At 34.8% G+C, this 11,927-nt stretch overlaps 2 protein-coding genes across 6 annotated transcripts; one reads left to right on the top strand and one right to left on the bottom strand.

Moving 5' to 3' along the window:
- The first annotated feature begins 304 nt into the window (after positions 1 to 304).
- On the top strand, positions 305 to 3,891 carry LOC133680831 (probable serine/threonine-protein kinase PBL9). 5 transcript variants are annotated; one of them, XM_062103840.1, is made up of 7 exons: positions 305 to 464; positions 828 to 932; positions 1,547 to 1,872; positions 2,144 to 2,279; positions 2,375 to 2,517; positions 2,637 to 2,760; positions 2,901 to 3,891. In XM_062103840.1, the coding sequence occupies exons 2-7, from the start codon at positions 881 to 883 to the stop codon at positions 3,335 to 3,337; spliced, it is 1,218 nt and encodes a 405-aa protein (XP_061959824.1). In that variant the 5' UTR covers positions 305 to 464; positions 828 to 880; the 3' UTR covers positions 3,338 to 3,891. The 5 variants fall into 5 exon arrangements, with proteins under 5 accessions (XP_061959824.1, XP_061959822.1, XP_061959823.1 ...); XM_062103838.1 differs by having other exon boundaries at positions 1,541 to 1,872; XM_062103839.1 differs by having other exon boundaries at positions 320 to 536; positions 1,541 to 1,872.
- A 2,309-nt stretch (positions 3,892 to 6,200) lies between these two features.
- Positions 6,201 to 9,277, bottom strand: LOC133696473 (serine/threonine-protein kinase PCRK1). Its single transcript, XM_062118668.1, has 4 exons — positions 8,539 to 9,277; positions 8,147 to 8,410; positions 7,659 to 7,781; positions 6,201 to 7,112 (listed from the first exon to the last, which is right to left on the bottom strand). The coding sequence occupies exons 1-4, from the start codon at positions 8,938 to 8,940 to the stop codon at positions 6,546 to 6,548; spliced, it is 1,356 nt and encodes a 451-aa protein (XP_061974652.1). The 5' UTR covers positions 8,941 to 9,277; the 3' UTR covers positions 6,201 to 6,545.
- Between the last annotated feature and the right edge of the window lie 2,650 nt (positions 9,278 to 11,927).

Genomic DNA, 11,927 nt, shown 5'->3' with positions numbered 1-11,927 from the left:
ACAAGGTAAAAATCTAATTTATAATTTTATTATTTAATATTTATTTTCAATTAATTTGCCTTTAGCAAGAGATTCACAACTCTTATAATAAATCCAAAACCAACTTCAGTAATCTAGAAAAAAATAATAAAAATAAAAATCCTAAATAAATTAAAAAAAAATATTTTTTAATTTTAAATTGAATAAAAAATAAAAATAATCCATGAAAAATATTTCCCTTCAAAATCTGCTGCATCAATTATCTTTATCCACCCTGTCTGACTTCACTCTCTACTCTACTCTACTCTACTCTACTCTACTCCTACATATAGAGAGAGCGAGAGAGGACAGGTCGCAAAACAATAGTATAAAAAACGTTATGCTCAAATGCGGGACCAGCCCGCCATTTATGCTATTCTTCAATTCATATCTGTCTTCCTGTTGCTTCCGACTAATCAAGCACTCCAGAGCTTAGCTCAGACCTGGTCAACCCACCCTCTCCTTCTTTCTCTACTAAAATAACCGGTTGATTCTTTGTTGGGATAAGATAATTAGAAGTGGGTTGTTTAGTTCTTGATGTTCTGGTTCATGGGTTAGCGTTTAATTCTTTTTATTTCTAAACTAAAGTTGCTTTCTGGATTGGTGGTGTCTTTCTTTCTCTGATTTTTTTTTTTTTAAAATTAGACTTTTTTTCTTTTTGGTTGCCAAAATAAAAAACTTTTGTTGCAAAAAGGAGTGTTTTTTCTGGTTTTGTTTTCACACATAGATCTATCTCTTTTGTTTTACTGTTTAAATATGGTTCCTTTTAAGCTTTTAAAGCTCAAGTCTTTGATTTGATTGATCTGTAGAAGGAAGAGAAGTTTCAAAAGGGTAGCTAGCTTGGGTTCTTGATTCAATTTTGATGGGGATTTGCTTGAGTGCCCAAATTAAAGCTGAGAGCTCATGCAACACAGGTACTCTCTCTATTTTTTTATTGAGTTTTTATTGAACCCCTTCTTCATTTATGTATTTTGCTTCTGTGGTTATCGCTTTTTTTTTTTTAAGTTGATTTCCCAGAATATTTTTGTGCCAATTGCTTGCCTTTTACCTGATTGGGTTCTCGTCGGTTTTCTATCCATTACCTGATTAGACTCTGATATAATTGTTTATCTTCTGTAAGGTGAGCTAAGAGGAAGTTGGATTTTGAATCCAAATGTAGTATGCTTCGCTTGGAAGTTAATGATATATATATATATATAACTATGTTATTACTATTTGGGCAGGTATAGTTTGCCGAGAAATTTAATTCTGTGAAATTGGGTGAGTTTTATGTTCCCATTTTGTCACCGTGGTCTGTTTTGGTTGCTGGCAAATACCGGGAATAGAAAAGGAAAAGGAATCTTAAAGCCTTTCCAGGTTTCCTTTAGCACAGGCAAAATGATCGGCTCAATCATGGCATTATCTTAATTAAGTAATGTCACTTATTGTTTTACGAAATTTAAAAGCCAAAAATAGTGTTGGAAATTCCTTAGTAATGTGCTGGTGGCAATCAATTTATGTAGAGGGTATATGTTTTCTTTAGTTGCAGGGTTGAGTTCAAAGTATGTTAGCACAGATGGGAATGATCTGAGCAGTACGGGTAGCAAGGTCTTGTCTGTTTCAGTGCCTCCAACTCCTCGGAGTGAGGGTGAGATCTTGCAGTCCACCAATCTGAAGAGCTTCAGTTTTTCTAATCTCAAAATGGCCACCAGGAATTTCCGTCCTGATAGTGTCTTAGGAGAAGGTGGTTTTGGTTCAGTTTTTAAGGGATGGATTGATGAGCAGTCATTTTCTGCTGCCAAGCCTGGAACTGGAATTGTTATTGCTGTGAAAAGGCTTAACCAAGACGGTTTCCAAGGTCACAAGGAGTGGCTGGTGAGTTCATTTTCTCCTCCTTTCCACTTCTGTATAAGCAGAGATTTTTTCAGGAGTGATGATTTGTTTTTCTAACGAACCTATTAAAATTTAGCAATAGTAGAGTTGGACATCAATAAAAACCAGTGTGCTGGTACCTTCAAATTTCAGCAAATCATTTCCAATTGTTGACCTTGTTTCCCTTTTTAGTCTTGTTCACTATAACATATTTAAGCCAAGTTTGCTCTAGCTTGAGATTTATATGCTCACTTATCCTGTGCTTCTACTGTAGGCAGAAGTAAATTATCTGGGGCAGTTCTATCATCCTCACCTTGTGAAGCTGATTGGCTATTGCTTAGAGGATGAACACCGACTGTTGGTATATGAATTTATGCCTCGAGGCAGTTTGGAAAATCATTTATTTAGAAGTGAGCTATTCTTGTTCCATCTCTTGAAAATGTTGAGCCAAAGTGGATGTTGCTTATAATTTGAAATTTAAACTTTTTATACTGTTGCTTACCAGGAGGTTCTTATTTCCAACCGCTTTCTTGGAACCTCCGCATGAAGGTTGCTCTTGGTGCTGCAAAGGGTCTTGCGTTTCTTCATTGTGCTGAAACACAAGTAATATACAGGGACTTCAAGACTTCAAACATTCTACTTGATTCGGTATTTGTGATGGGTGAAGCAGATTTCATGCTCTATGATATGGTTTTGTTTGATGGTTTCAATAATCTTTTCACTTTCTAACAGTGCTTCTAAGAATTTCTTTTGCGTTATTATTGCAGAAATACAATGCAAAACTTTCTGATTTTGGGTTGGCCAAGGATGGACCAACTGGTGATAAGAGTCATGTATCTACCAGGGTTATAGGTACCTATGGTTATGCCGCTCCAGAATATCTAGCTACCGGTATTAATCAGTTCAGATGCATTTTCCCAGAGCTTAATTATGAGTTTCCTGTCCACCATTCTGTCTACCTATTAGATTTAGACTGTTGAACTGTGTTTTTTACTCACAAATTGTGATGACCATTCTTCTTTGCTGATCAGGTCATCTAACTGCCAAAAGTGATGTCTATAGCTTCGGAGTTGTTTTGCTAGAAATGTTATCTGGCAGGAGAGCAATTGACAAAAATCGCCCATCTGGAGAGCACAATCTCGTTGAATGGGCTAAACCCTATCTAGCTAACAAACGCAAGATCTTTCGCATCCTAGATAATCGTCTTGAAGGCCAGTATTCAATGGATGTTGCCTTTAAGGCCTCTACTCTTGCGCTGCGATGCCTATCCATAGAAACCAAGTTTCGACCAACTATGGATGAGGTTGTGACAGCAATGGAGCAGCTTCAGGATTCTGAAGAAACTGGTAGTGCAAATGGCCATGCAAGCAATGCTCCCGGAATTCGTAGACGAAGTGCAGATGATACTATTAGTGGAAGGAATACTGCTGCATATCCTCGGCCCTCTACATCCCCACTATATGCTTGAAATAGAATAATGGAACTTGACTACAGCTGCATCTTGTCGTACTTGATACAATGCTGGCAGTTTTGCAACTCACACGGGACTCTGGCATCACTTCAAGTATATTTGTCCAGTGACTGTACAGTATATTGTTTTGGCTAAGGTATTCAAAGTCCCGCTGACAAATTTCCAGGTCGGCCTGTAACAGGAGTGCTCTCAATGTTACTTGTCTTTTTGATTGTAACGCTTGGAAACAGCTCCCGAGCTGAGAATCAGAGATGCAAGAGCTTTGGGACCGACCATTTAAAGTTAGCTCCCTTGTCCTAATCTCCCAGCCTGTCTTATTGTATTTTTTGTATTTAATGTTATATTCTTTTTTGCCTTTTCAAATGGATCTGTAACACCTTCAGATGCATTAGTCTGTTGCGTCTAGAAAGAGAAGCTGAGCTATATGCTTCATGTTTGGGCTTCATTTACGGTGTGATTATATGCCTTCACAAAAGCTGTGAATGCGCCTTTATATTTCTCGCGGCTTCTATAATTTGAATATATGACAAATTTCTCGGTGTGATTTAAAATTTTTAAAGGTTTTAAAACTTATCTCGAAAAACTATAAAACTCTTAAATTTATAATTGTTTTATAGTATGATTTAAACTGGTAACATAACATGTGACAATCATTTATTAATTAAGTTTTGGTTTTGAATTTATTATTTCGGATTATAGAAAAAAAACTTTCTAATTGATGCTTTCCTAAATGCCAGGGGTGTAAATTCTCCTTTTCAAAAATATTTATAAGAACTTACCTAATAAAAATTAAATAATCATGAATTTATGTGATCATTAAAAAAAACTGAAAAAAATAAGTTTATGATAGAATAGGAGTTTGCTTATGAATTATTTGATTCCTTATTATTTATCAACAGATATATTTTTAATAAAATTAAAAAATAATATAATATAATAGGATTTATTTGAAAATAAAAAATAATTAAAAATTGAATTTAATATTTAAATTGAAAATAAAATAAGCTCTATAGTGTTTTAAGAAGAATTTATGACCTTTTGGTTTTAGTTTCAGGATAGAAATTTCTTAATCAAATCCAATCGAAGAAAAAAGAGAAAGAAAACAGCTGCAAGCAGAGAATAGCAAACTGCCTGCCTGCGCAAGAGTTTACTTATTTTTTTGACGGAAAAGAAAGAAAGAAAGAATTATTCAGCAAAAAAAGGAACGCATTACAGAAGTGGCCAGGGAAGCGTCGAAGAAGGAGAGGATGTAAAGTTGAATATAATGATGTCAACCGCACCTTAGACTCCACTGGGAAAGTTGGGTTGAAGAATGAAAAGCGAGAATCGCCGCCATATACGTGTCCATGAAGCTTTTGAGTTTCGAGCTGAGCAAAAGGTCCATGAAGCTTTTGAAGCTTTTGAGTTTCGAGCTGAGCAAAAGGTCCATGAAGCTTTTGAGTTTCGAGCTGAGCAAAAGGTCCATCTCAGATAGTGCAGTGCGGTGCAGTGCATGCAGCAGCAGCACTAAAGGTAAAGGACCTAAAGGTTGTGGACTAGTGGTGTTAACTCTGTTCATGTTATCACGGGACACATGTTTTTGACCCCTAACGAAGCGCACCAAATAAAGGAGGGACGGTGCGCCTATACTTAAACTTATTGATTCGAGATTTTAAATTAAACTAAAGTGAATGTAGAATATATTTAATTTTATTAAATAAAAATATTATCTATTTTTAATATTTATTTATATTTAATTTATGAACTTAATGTTTGATAAATGAATTTAAAGTAAAGATAAAGTTTATAAATTAAAAATACTTTACAAAAGATATTATAAATATGAGATTTCTATTACATGTAATTTTTTAAATATTTCTGGTCAATACTCTTTTAATATTATATATTTATTAGAGTTGTAAAGATTGATACATATTATGTATTTTTTTTATGAAAGAAAGCAGTTATTCTCATAAGTTGAAGTATAAGAGATACCGAGAACTAATATATAGGTACATGTCATAAGACATGTATATTGAACTGACTCGCATGAGAATTTCATATGGAGATATCGTTTGTGTATATGGAAAGCCTCACTCAATCTTCAAATATAAATTAATCAATTATTGAATTGATAATAAATTAAATTGTTTGATTTATTTAATTATATTTATTTAAAATTATAATTTATATTTGGACCAACATATTAGGAACGTAATAGGTCACACACATTAAGAATCATTAACCAGAAATTAAATTGAGATAATTAATTAAATGTGACTTGATTGAAAATAATTTTAAAAATTAAACACTAGAATGTATTTAATTCAAGGATTATAATTCTAGTCTTAGAATAATCAAGAAGGAACTTGATTGATTAAATTTTTAAAATTATCCTTAAATAATATCCATCTTACTATTTATAAGATTTTTAGAATTCCTTGTAAATATAAAGTTACGCCTTTTATTTTAGAGGGATTATCTGTTAGACAATAAAATTACGTAAATTACATAATAAAAAATTAACACTCTAGATATAATAATTCCTTTCTCCTAAATAGAAATTTAAAAGATTTTTTATTAATGATTTATGTGGATTACTGTTGAACATAAGACAGTTAAATAATATTTGGTTTATAATAATTCATATTTTAAAAAATTATTCAAAGATAAAAAGGATTAGATATTTGAATATTACCATAAATTAATTTATAATTGCTGCTACGCTTATGGTTTTGAGGGACTAACATCAACCAGTGGTGCCTATCTTCGATCAGCGTGGAGGTCGTCCCTCTTCTTTATTAGCCTCGGAGAGATGCCGCAGTGGAGACAATATGAAGAAATGTCATGCATGACGCGACAATGAGGAAACCAAAGACAATGATTTGCAACTTTCGATTCGAAAAGCTTTAATATATGATAGCAGACTATGGGTACCATTTTGACCATGAACTGAAAACAGCTCAGCACAACCCCTTGCAATTTCAAAACTATCCTTTAAGCCAACCCTTGGGCAAAATTACATGCTACTGAGGAGATGTGAATTTGTGCCTTCCAAAAATACATGCATGTCTCACAGCTGTGAAGGCGCACAACAAACCTATATTTACAGCCATCTTGCAAATAAAATGATGATGATTGCCCTACCGAGTGTTCGAATTGCATGTATTCCCCAGGGGAGCAAGGATGTGTGCATTTCTATTTACTGGTAAAAGCTAAGGGCTCATCATGTAGTTCTAACCAACCCTGGCGTCCAGTTTCTCCAATCTAATTTCCCAATGGATCTATTTCTCAAGTTGACCATTTCTCTTATGTCAAAAACCTTCTTCCGATTACTGTTACCCTGTTTGTTAGACTCGGCCTCGGTCTCCCCTGTGGCCTCTTCCTTAACTTCTTCAATTTCGGAGGCAGGTTCCGGGGCATCTTCATCCTGAGATGAAATTTCACCGATGATGTTTCCCAGCATCTCTACTACCTCGCTCATTTTAGGGCGGGACTTGGGCTGCTTTGCTACACACTTGTTTGCCAAGGCTGATAGTTTCTGGGCTGATTTGATGCAATATTGCCCTTCAAGTCGTGGGTCTAAGATAAGGTGGAGCTTCTTCGAATCTGATACAAATGGTTTTACCCATTCCAAGAGCTTTTGCTCACCCCGAGGCAGGTTTCTCTCTACTGCACGCCTTCCAGTTATAAGCTCATACATAACCACCCCAAAGCTCCATACATCACTCTTTGCAGTAAGCCTGCCAGTCTGAACATACTCTGGAGCTGCGTAACCCACTGTGCCCACAACCTTTAACATTGTAATTAAATGCATAATTAGATAGTTGCTATTTCTCCATAACAGCAGAATTATAGGATTAGTAAAAAGAAGAAAAAACGGCATGCTGGTTTCATATAAATTTTCTCTAATTCTCTAAACTAGTGTATCAATGGCACAAGGGTGTGCAAGCTTGAGTGCCGCCAGTTAACTGAATAATATACATCTGCACGAAAATATAACCACCACCACCGTTACAAGATTTCAGTTGTGATATAAACTAAGAATAATGGTATTATTATACAAGACTAATGTATTTCTCCAACCGAAACCTTTCCAACAAGAACAGGTGCAAAAAAAGAGTGAAAGACCAGGACACTCATGATATCTTTCAAATATTACCAAGTTTCATCAACATAAAACGAATTTCTTTCCATCTGAAAGTCTATTATTTATTTCTCTTTCTGGTTTGAACTGATCCATCTTAACATTTTAAAACAGGTAATATAGCTAAACTTTTCAATTATACTCAGCCAGGTGGAAGAAAATAAGAACAGGGAAGAGAAAAGAACTACTTACTGATGTTGAAACATGTCCGAGTCCTTCAGGAGGTCCCAGCCTAGCCAGTCCGAAGTCTGAAAGCTTTGCATTGAAGTCCTCGTCTAGTAGAACGTTTGATGCTTTAAAATCTCGGAATATTAGCTGTTTCAATGCATGGGAAACCATAAGCACACAACGAGCTGAGAAAATTAAGAAAGATATTCCAATTTACAAACCACAGTTGACAGAGTACTACTCGAGAGAAAATTTCTAAAATTTTCAACGTGCAAGCTTGCATCCATACTTTAAAAACAACGAAAATTTATAGAAGCATGGATTCTCATTATTGTAAATTTCTAAACACACCAGCAACTAAAAAATATAATCACTCCATCTGCACGGATTGACAGTAAATTCTAAAGTGACATACAGAGAAAAGAAAGGGAAAAAGCCTTGGATAACATTGAAATTTAAAATTTAAAATTTAAAATCCTACAACCAAATCAATAAAACACTGTATATAATACCTGAAAGTCCATTTCTTCATGAAGATAAGCCAATCCGCGAGCTGCATCTTGAGCAATTTTTAATCTTGTCATCCACGGAAGAGGTACGGGTAGTACCTTCGCCAATAAATGGTCTTCCAAGCTTTTATTACGCATAAGCTCATAAACCAAAAGCCTTTGAATCCCTCGTTCATCATCTTCAGCAGAATACCCCACTAATTTAACAAGATTTGGATGCTTAACCACACCTAAAAAGCTCACCTCATTAATCCATTCCTTATGCCCCTGTAATACTAGAAGAAATTGTCCAAAATATTTTAAAAAATCATTAATCATTGTACAAACCCGCTATTTATTTAACTAAGTTGCATATTACTACTTCTAATTAATCGTTTATAGCAAGGAAGGCTTGCCTGGAAACCGTGACGATTCAACTGCTTTATAGCAACATCCATCTTGGAATTAGAGTCATGATCATCCGGAACTTTAACGACGCCTCTATAAACGCAACCAAAGCCTCCCTCACCAATCAGCAAACCTCTACTAAACCCTCTAGTAGCAGATTTGAGCTCGGAGAAACTGAAGACTCGCAGATCATTAGCTCTTCTTTGACTCAGTAACTCGAAGAACCCGACTGATTCAGACAAGTCTCTGGAGGAGTAGCAGTAGCTGTCCGAGTCAAGGTCGGACCGCCTTGCATCCAGACTGCTGGACGCCACACTAAAGGACCTTGCCCAGGATACTCTGGATACCTTCGAAACGACGACGTCTTCATCTTCTCTTCTTTCCCCGTTCGTGAAATGAAAACACTTCATTTATCCTGATTCCCACAAGGAGCAATTTTTTTTTTTAAAAAAATACTAAGCTTTTGATATGCGAATGAGGGGAAGCCGGGGAAATTGAGAGAGTCAAAAGGAGTGGGTGAGTCGACGACCGACTAAAATGGTAATTTAGTTTGATATTTGAATGGAAGATAGATGGGGGCATGGGCCCATTAAATTTGGCGAGGAGGAGAGGCAGAGAAAGAGAGAGTCAGAGTGCATCACGAGGAGGAGCGCAGAAGGAAGACAGAGGCTTGGCTTGCTGGGTCGTCATGTCTTCTTCTACTTGTTGTTATGTCTTCCAGTCCAGCATGTTTGTTTATATGGCTTCGGCCAACCAATTTTGAGGTATTCTTCTCTTTAAAAATTTTAAATATTTTCAAAATCACTTTTACAAGTAAAAACAAATGGGATGTTTAACTGCTATTTTATCCTTGCAAGGAAGGACTATGCTGTACTTTTTTTATTATCACGGGTATGAATTGTTTATATATATATATATATATATATATATATATATATATATATATATATAAGGACAGATGCTTGCTGTTAAGTCCTTAGACTGGGTTTGGATGTGGTCCGTCCTGCAACTCCTGTAGTTCTGAAATAGGCAATTAAGCCTTTGATATTGTGTGAGTTTGAGACAAAATGGGTTTTTTTCTCTCCACTTAATGTCAAAATTACGAGCTCAAGAAGGGAAAATGACGCCTTTAACTGGTTCAGTCTTTCGTCAAGTTTGTAAACTTTAATGGATGGATCAATAAATTAATTCTCTCATGTCAAGATTTAAATGCTAAGCATCTAATTGCCGCATTTAAGCTTATGGGGTTCAATGTAACAAAATATGAAACCGCGAGGACTTCTGATGCCATTAAACCCAACATAATCGTCATTTAAATTGTTTTTTTCTTACATTTTTCTGACAGAATCTAGTACTAAGATCGTCAGTCGGAAGAATAAATGGTTTTTTTTTTTTCTCTTCTTTCTTTTATCCCTAGTATTTATTACTCTTGGTGTCTGGAGCTGTTCTGTGCTAATTGTGTAATAAAGCATGAACGATCTGCATATTCACCCGTCACAAAAATTACATGCCTCTTCACCATAAAATTCTGGCATTCACTCCTTCCAGCTTCTAGAATTGTAAGCGCCTTAATTAGGGGCGTCTGACGCCAGTGAATTATAGACCGAGTCCGTTTTGCACTGCCGTGCGATTTTGATTTGGGGGTGATTTCAAACTTCAATGGCTGTTGTTAACGACAGGAGGAAAAAAAAAAGGCCTCATTGATTGCGTCTCCAAGTCTTCGATTAAAACCGTTATTTCCGAGGAAAAAAAATCTAGAAAGAAACAATTCAACATGATGTTAAATAGTTTGGGATTGCATTTTAAATAATTAACCTGAGGCTTCCAGCATACACTAAAAAAAAAAAAAAACATGACGGTGAACGTAAATTATTACATCGAAAAACAACTCCACAAGCAACTATCATCGTTGTCGTGAATTTGAAGAACAGGACTTGTTTTCAAGCAAGCATGATGAACCCTTTCTCCCTTAACAAGCTAAGTCTGCGTATTGGTTTGTCTCAAGAAACGTATGCGCCATAATATACAGTGGAGCTTGAGAGCTGTTAAGCAATTCAAGAGCAACATGTCCAAGACTAACTATAATCTTTTTGAAGAAAATTAATATTGTAATATTGGGGTCATGTTGAAATTCCACCAAAGTACTCTCGGTTCTTCTTTTTTCTAGTGTTTATTTTTAGATCTTTTTTCTTAATTATATTTTAGAGTTTTATTTGATTCATTTTTTTGCTTCTATTTAAACAACCTTGTATGTTATTTTTAAAAGGGACAGACAATTATTAAGATTTTATAAGACAAAAAATCTTTATAATTTATGGATATAATTGTACCTTTTAGGATTTGAGAAACCCTAGCATTATAAGTTGTGTCCTAGACATGCAAAGAACAAGATCACCTGTCACTTCTCGGAGGAAAATTTATTATTCCATTGATGCCTTGGTCTTAATTATGCCCACTGGGTTAGCCGATGACGTAAATTTAGGTCAATTCATTTTACTGAGGTTTTTCCAGTTTGAAAATTCTTACACGAAATCACTGTTAACAGAAACAATTACAAAACAAGATACCACCGCACGCATTTACGGAAAGAGAAGATCACAGTAAGAGACTCTGAGGACAGTTGCCATCTTGAAGTCGAGGAGTCATATTGGGCCTGGGCTTTTGAAAAACCTGTCCGACTTGGCCCGGGGCCAAGGAGAATCTTGTTCGGGCATGGCAGACCAGAACAGGACGTATAGCCTATGAAGCCCTCTCAGAAGCCCTGGCTTTTGTGCATAGAAGTGATGGGTCCTTCTAGGCCCAAGTTATGCGTAGACTACTACTATATCAGTTTAGAAATTTTTTTTTTTAACTAGTTTGAAAAATATCTTTTACTACAGTGCTAATTTATAAAAGGCACAAATTGTTTTTGCGGTCACAAGTGTTTTTTAAAGTTTTTGATTTTTTGATTTTAAATTAAATTTTTTATATATTTTAGATGATTTTAAAAATAAATTTTAAAAAATAAAAATAATATTATTTTAATATATTTTCAAATAAAAAATATTTTAAAAAATAATATTTATCACAATATCAAACAATTTTAGAGGAAGAATGTATGTTAGGTCCATGATTGATGGGCTTGGTTTCATCAAATTAAAAATTTATTTATTTTTATGTTTTAAAGTATTTTTTAAAATTAAATTTTTGTTTTCAAAACGTTTTAATGTAATAATATTAAAAATAAAATTTTAAAAATAAAAAATATTATTTTAATATATTTTTAAATAAAAAATATTTTTTAAAATAATAGGTAACACATGTCAAAGCCGATGCATCACAGGCTGTGCAATCGAGCTTTGAGATAATATAAATTACGTGCCACCTTTTTTATAAAACAACAAACACACCACGCATA

This window comes from Populus nigra, chromosome 1 (assembly GCF_951802175.1).
Source record: "Populus nigra chromosome 1, ddPopNigr1.1, whole genome shotgun sequence".
NCBI classification, from domain to species: domain Eukaryota; kingdom Viridiplantae; phylum Streptophyta; class Magnoliopsida; order Malpighiales; family Salicaceae; genus Populus; species Populus nigra.
This window is presented reverse-complemented; position numbering and strand designations above follow the sequence as displayed.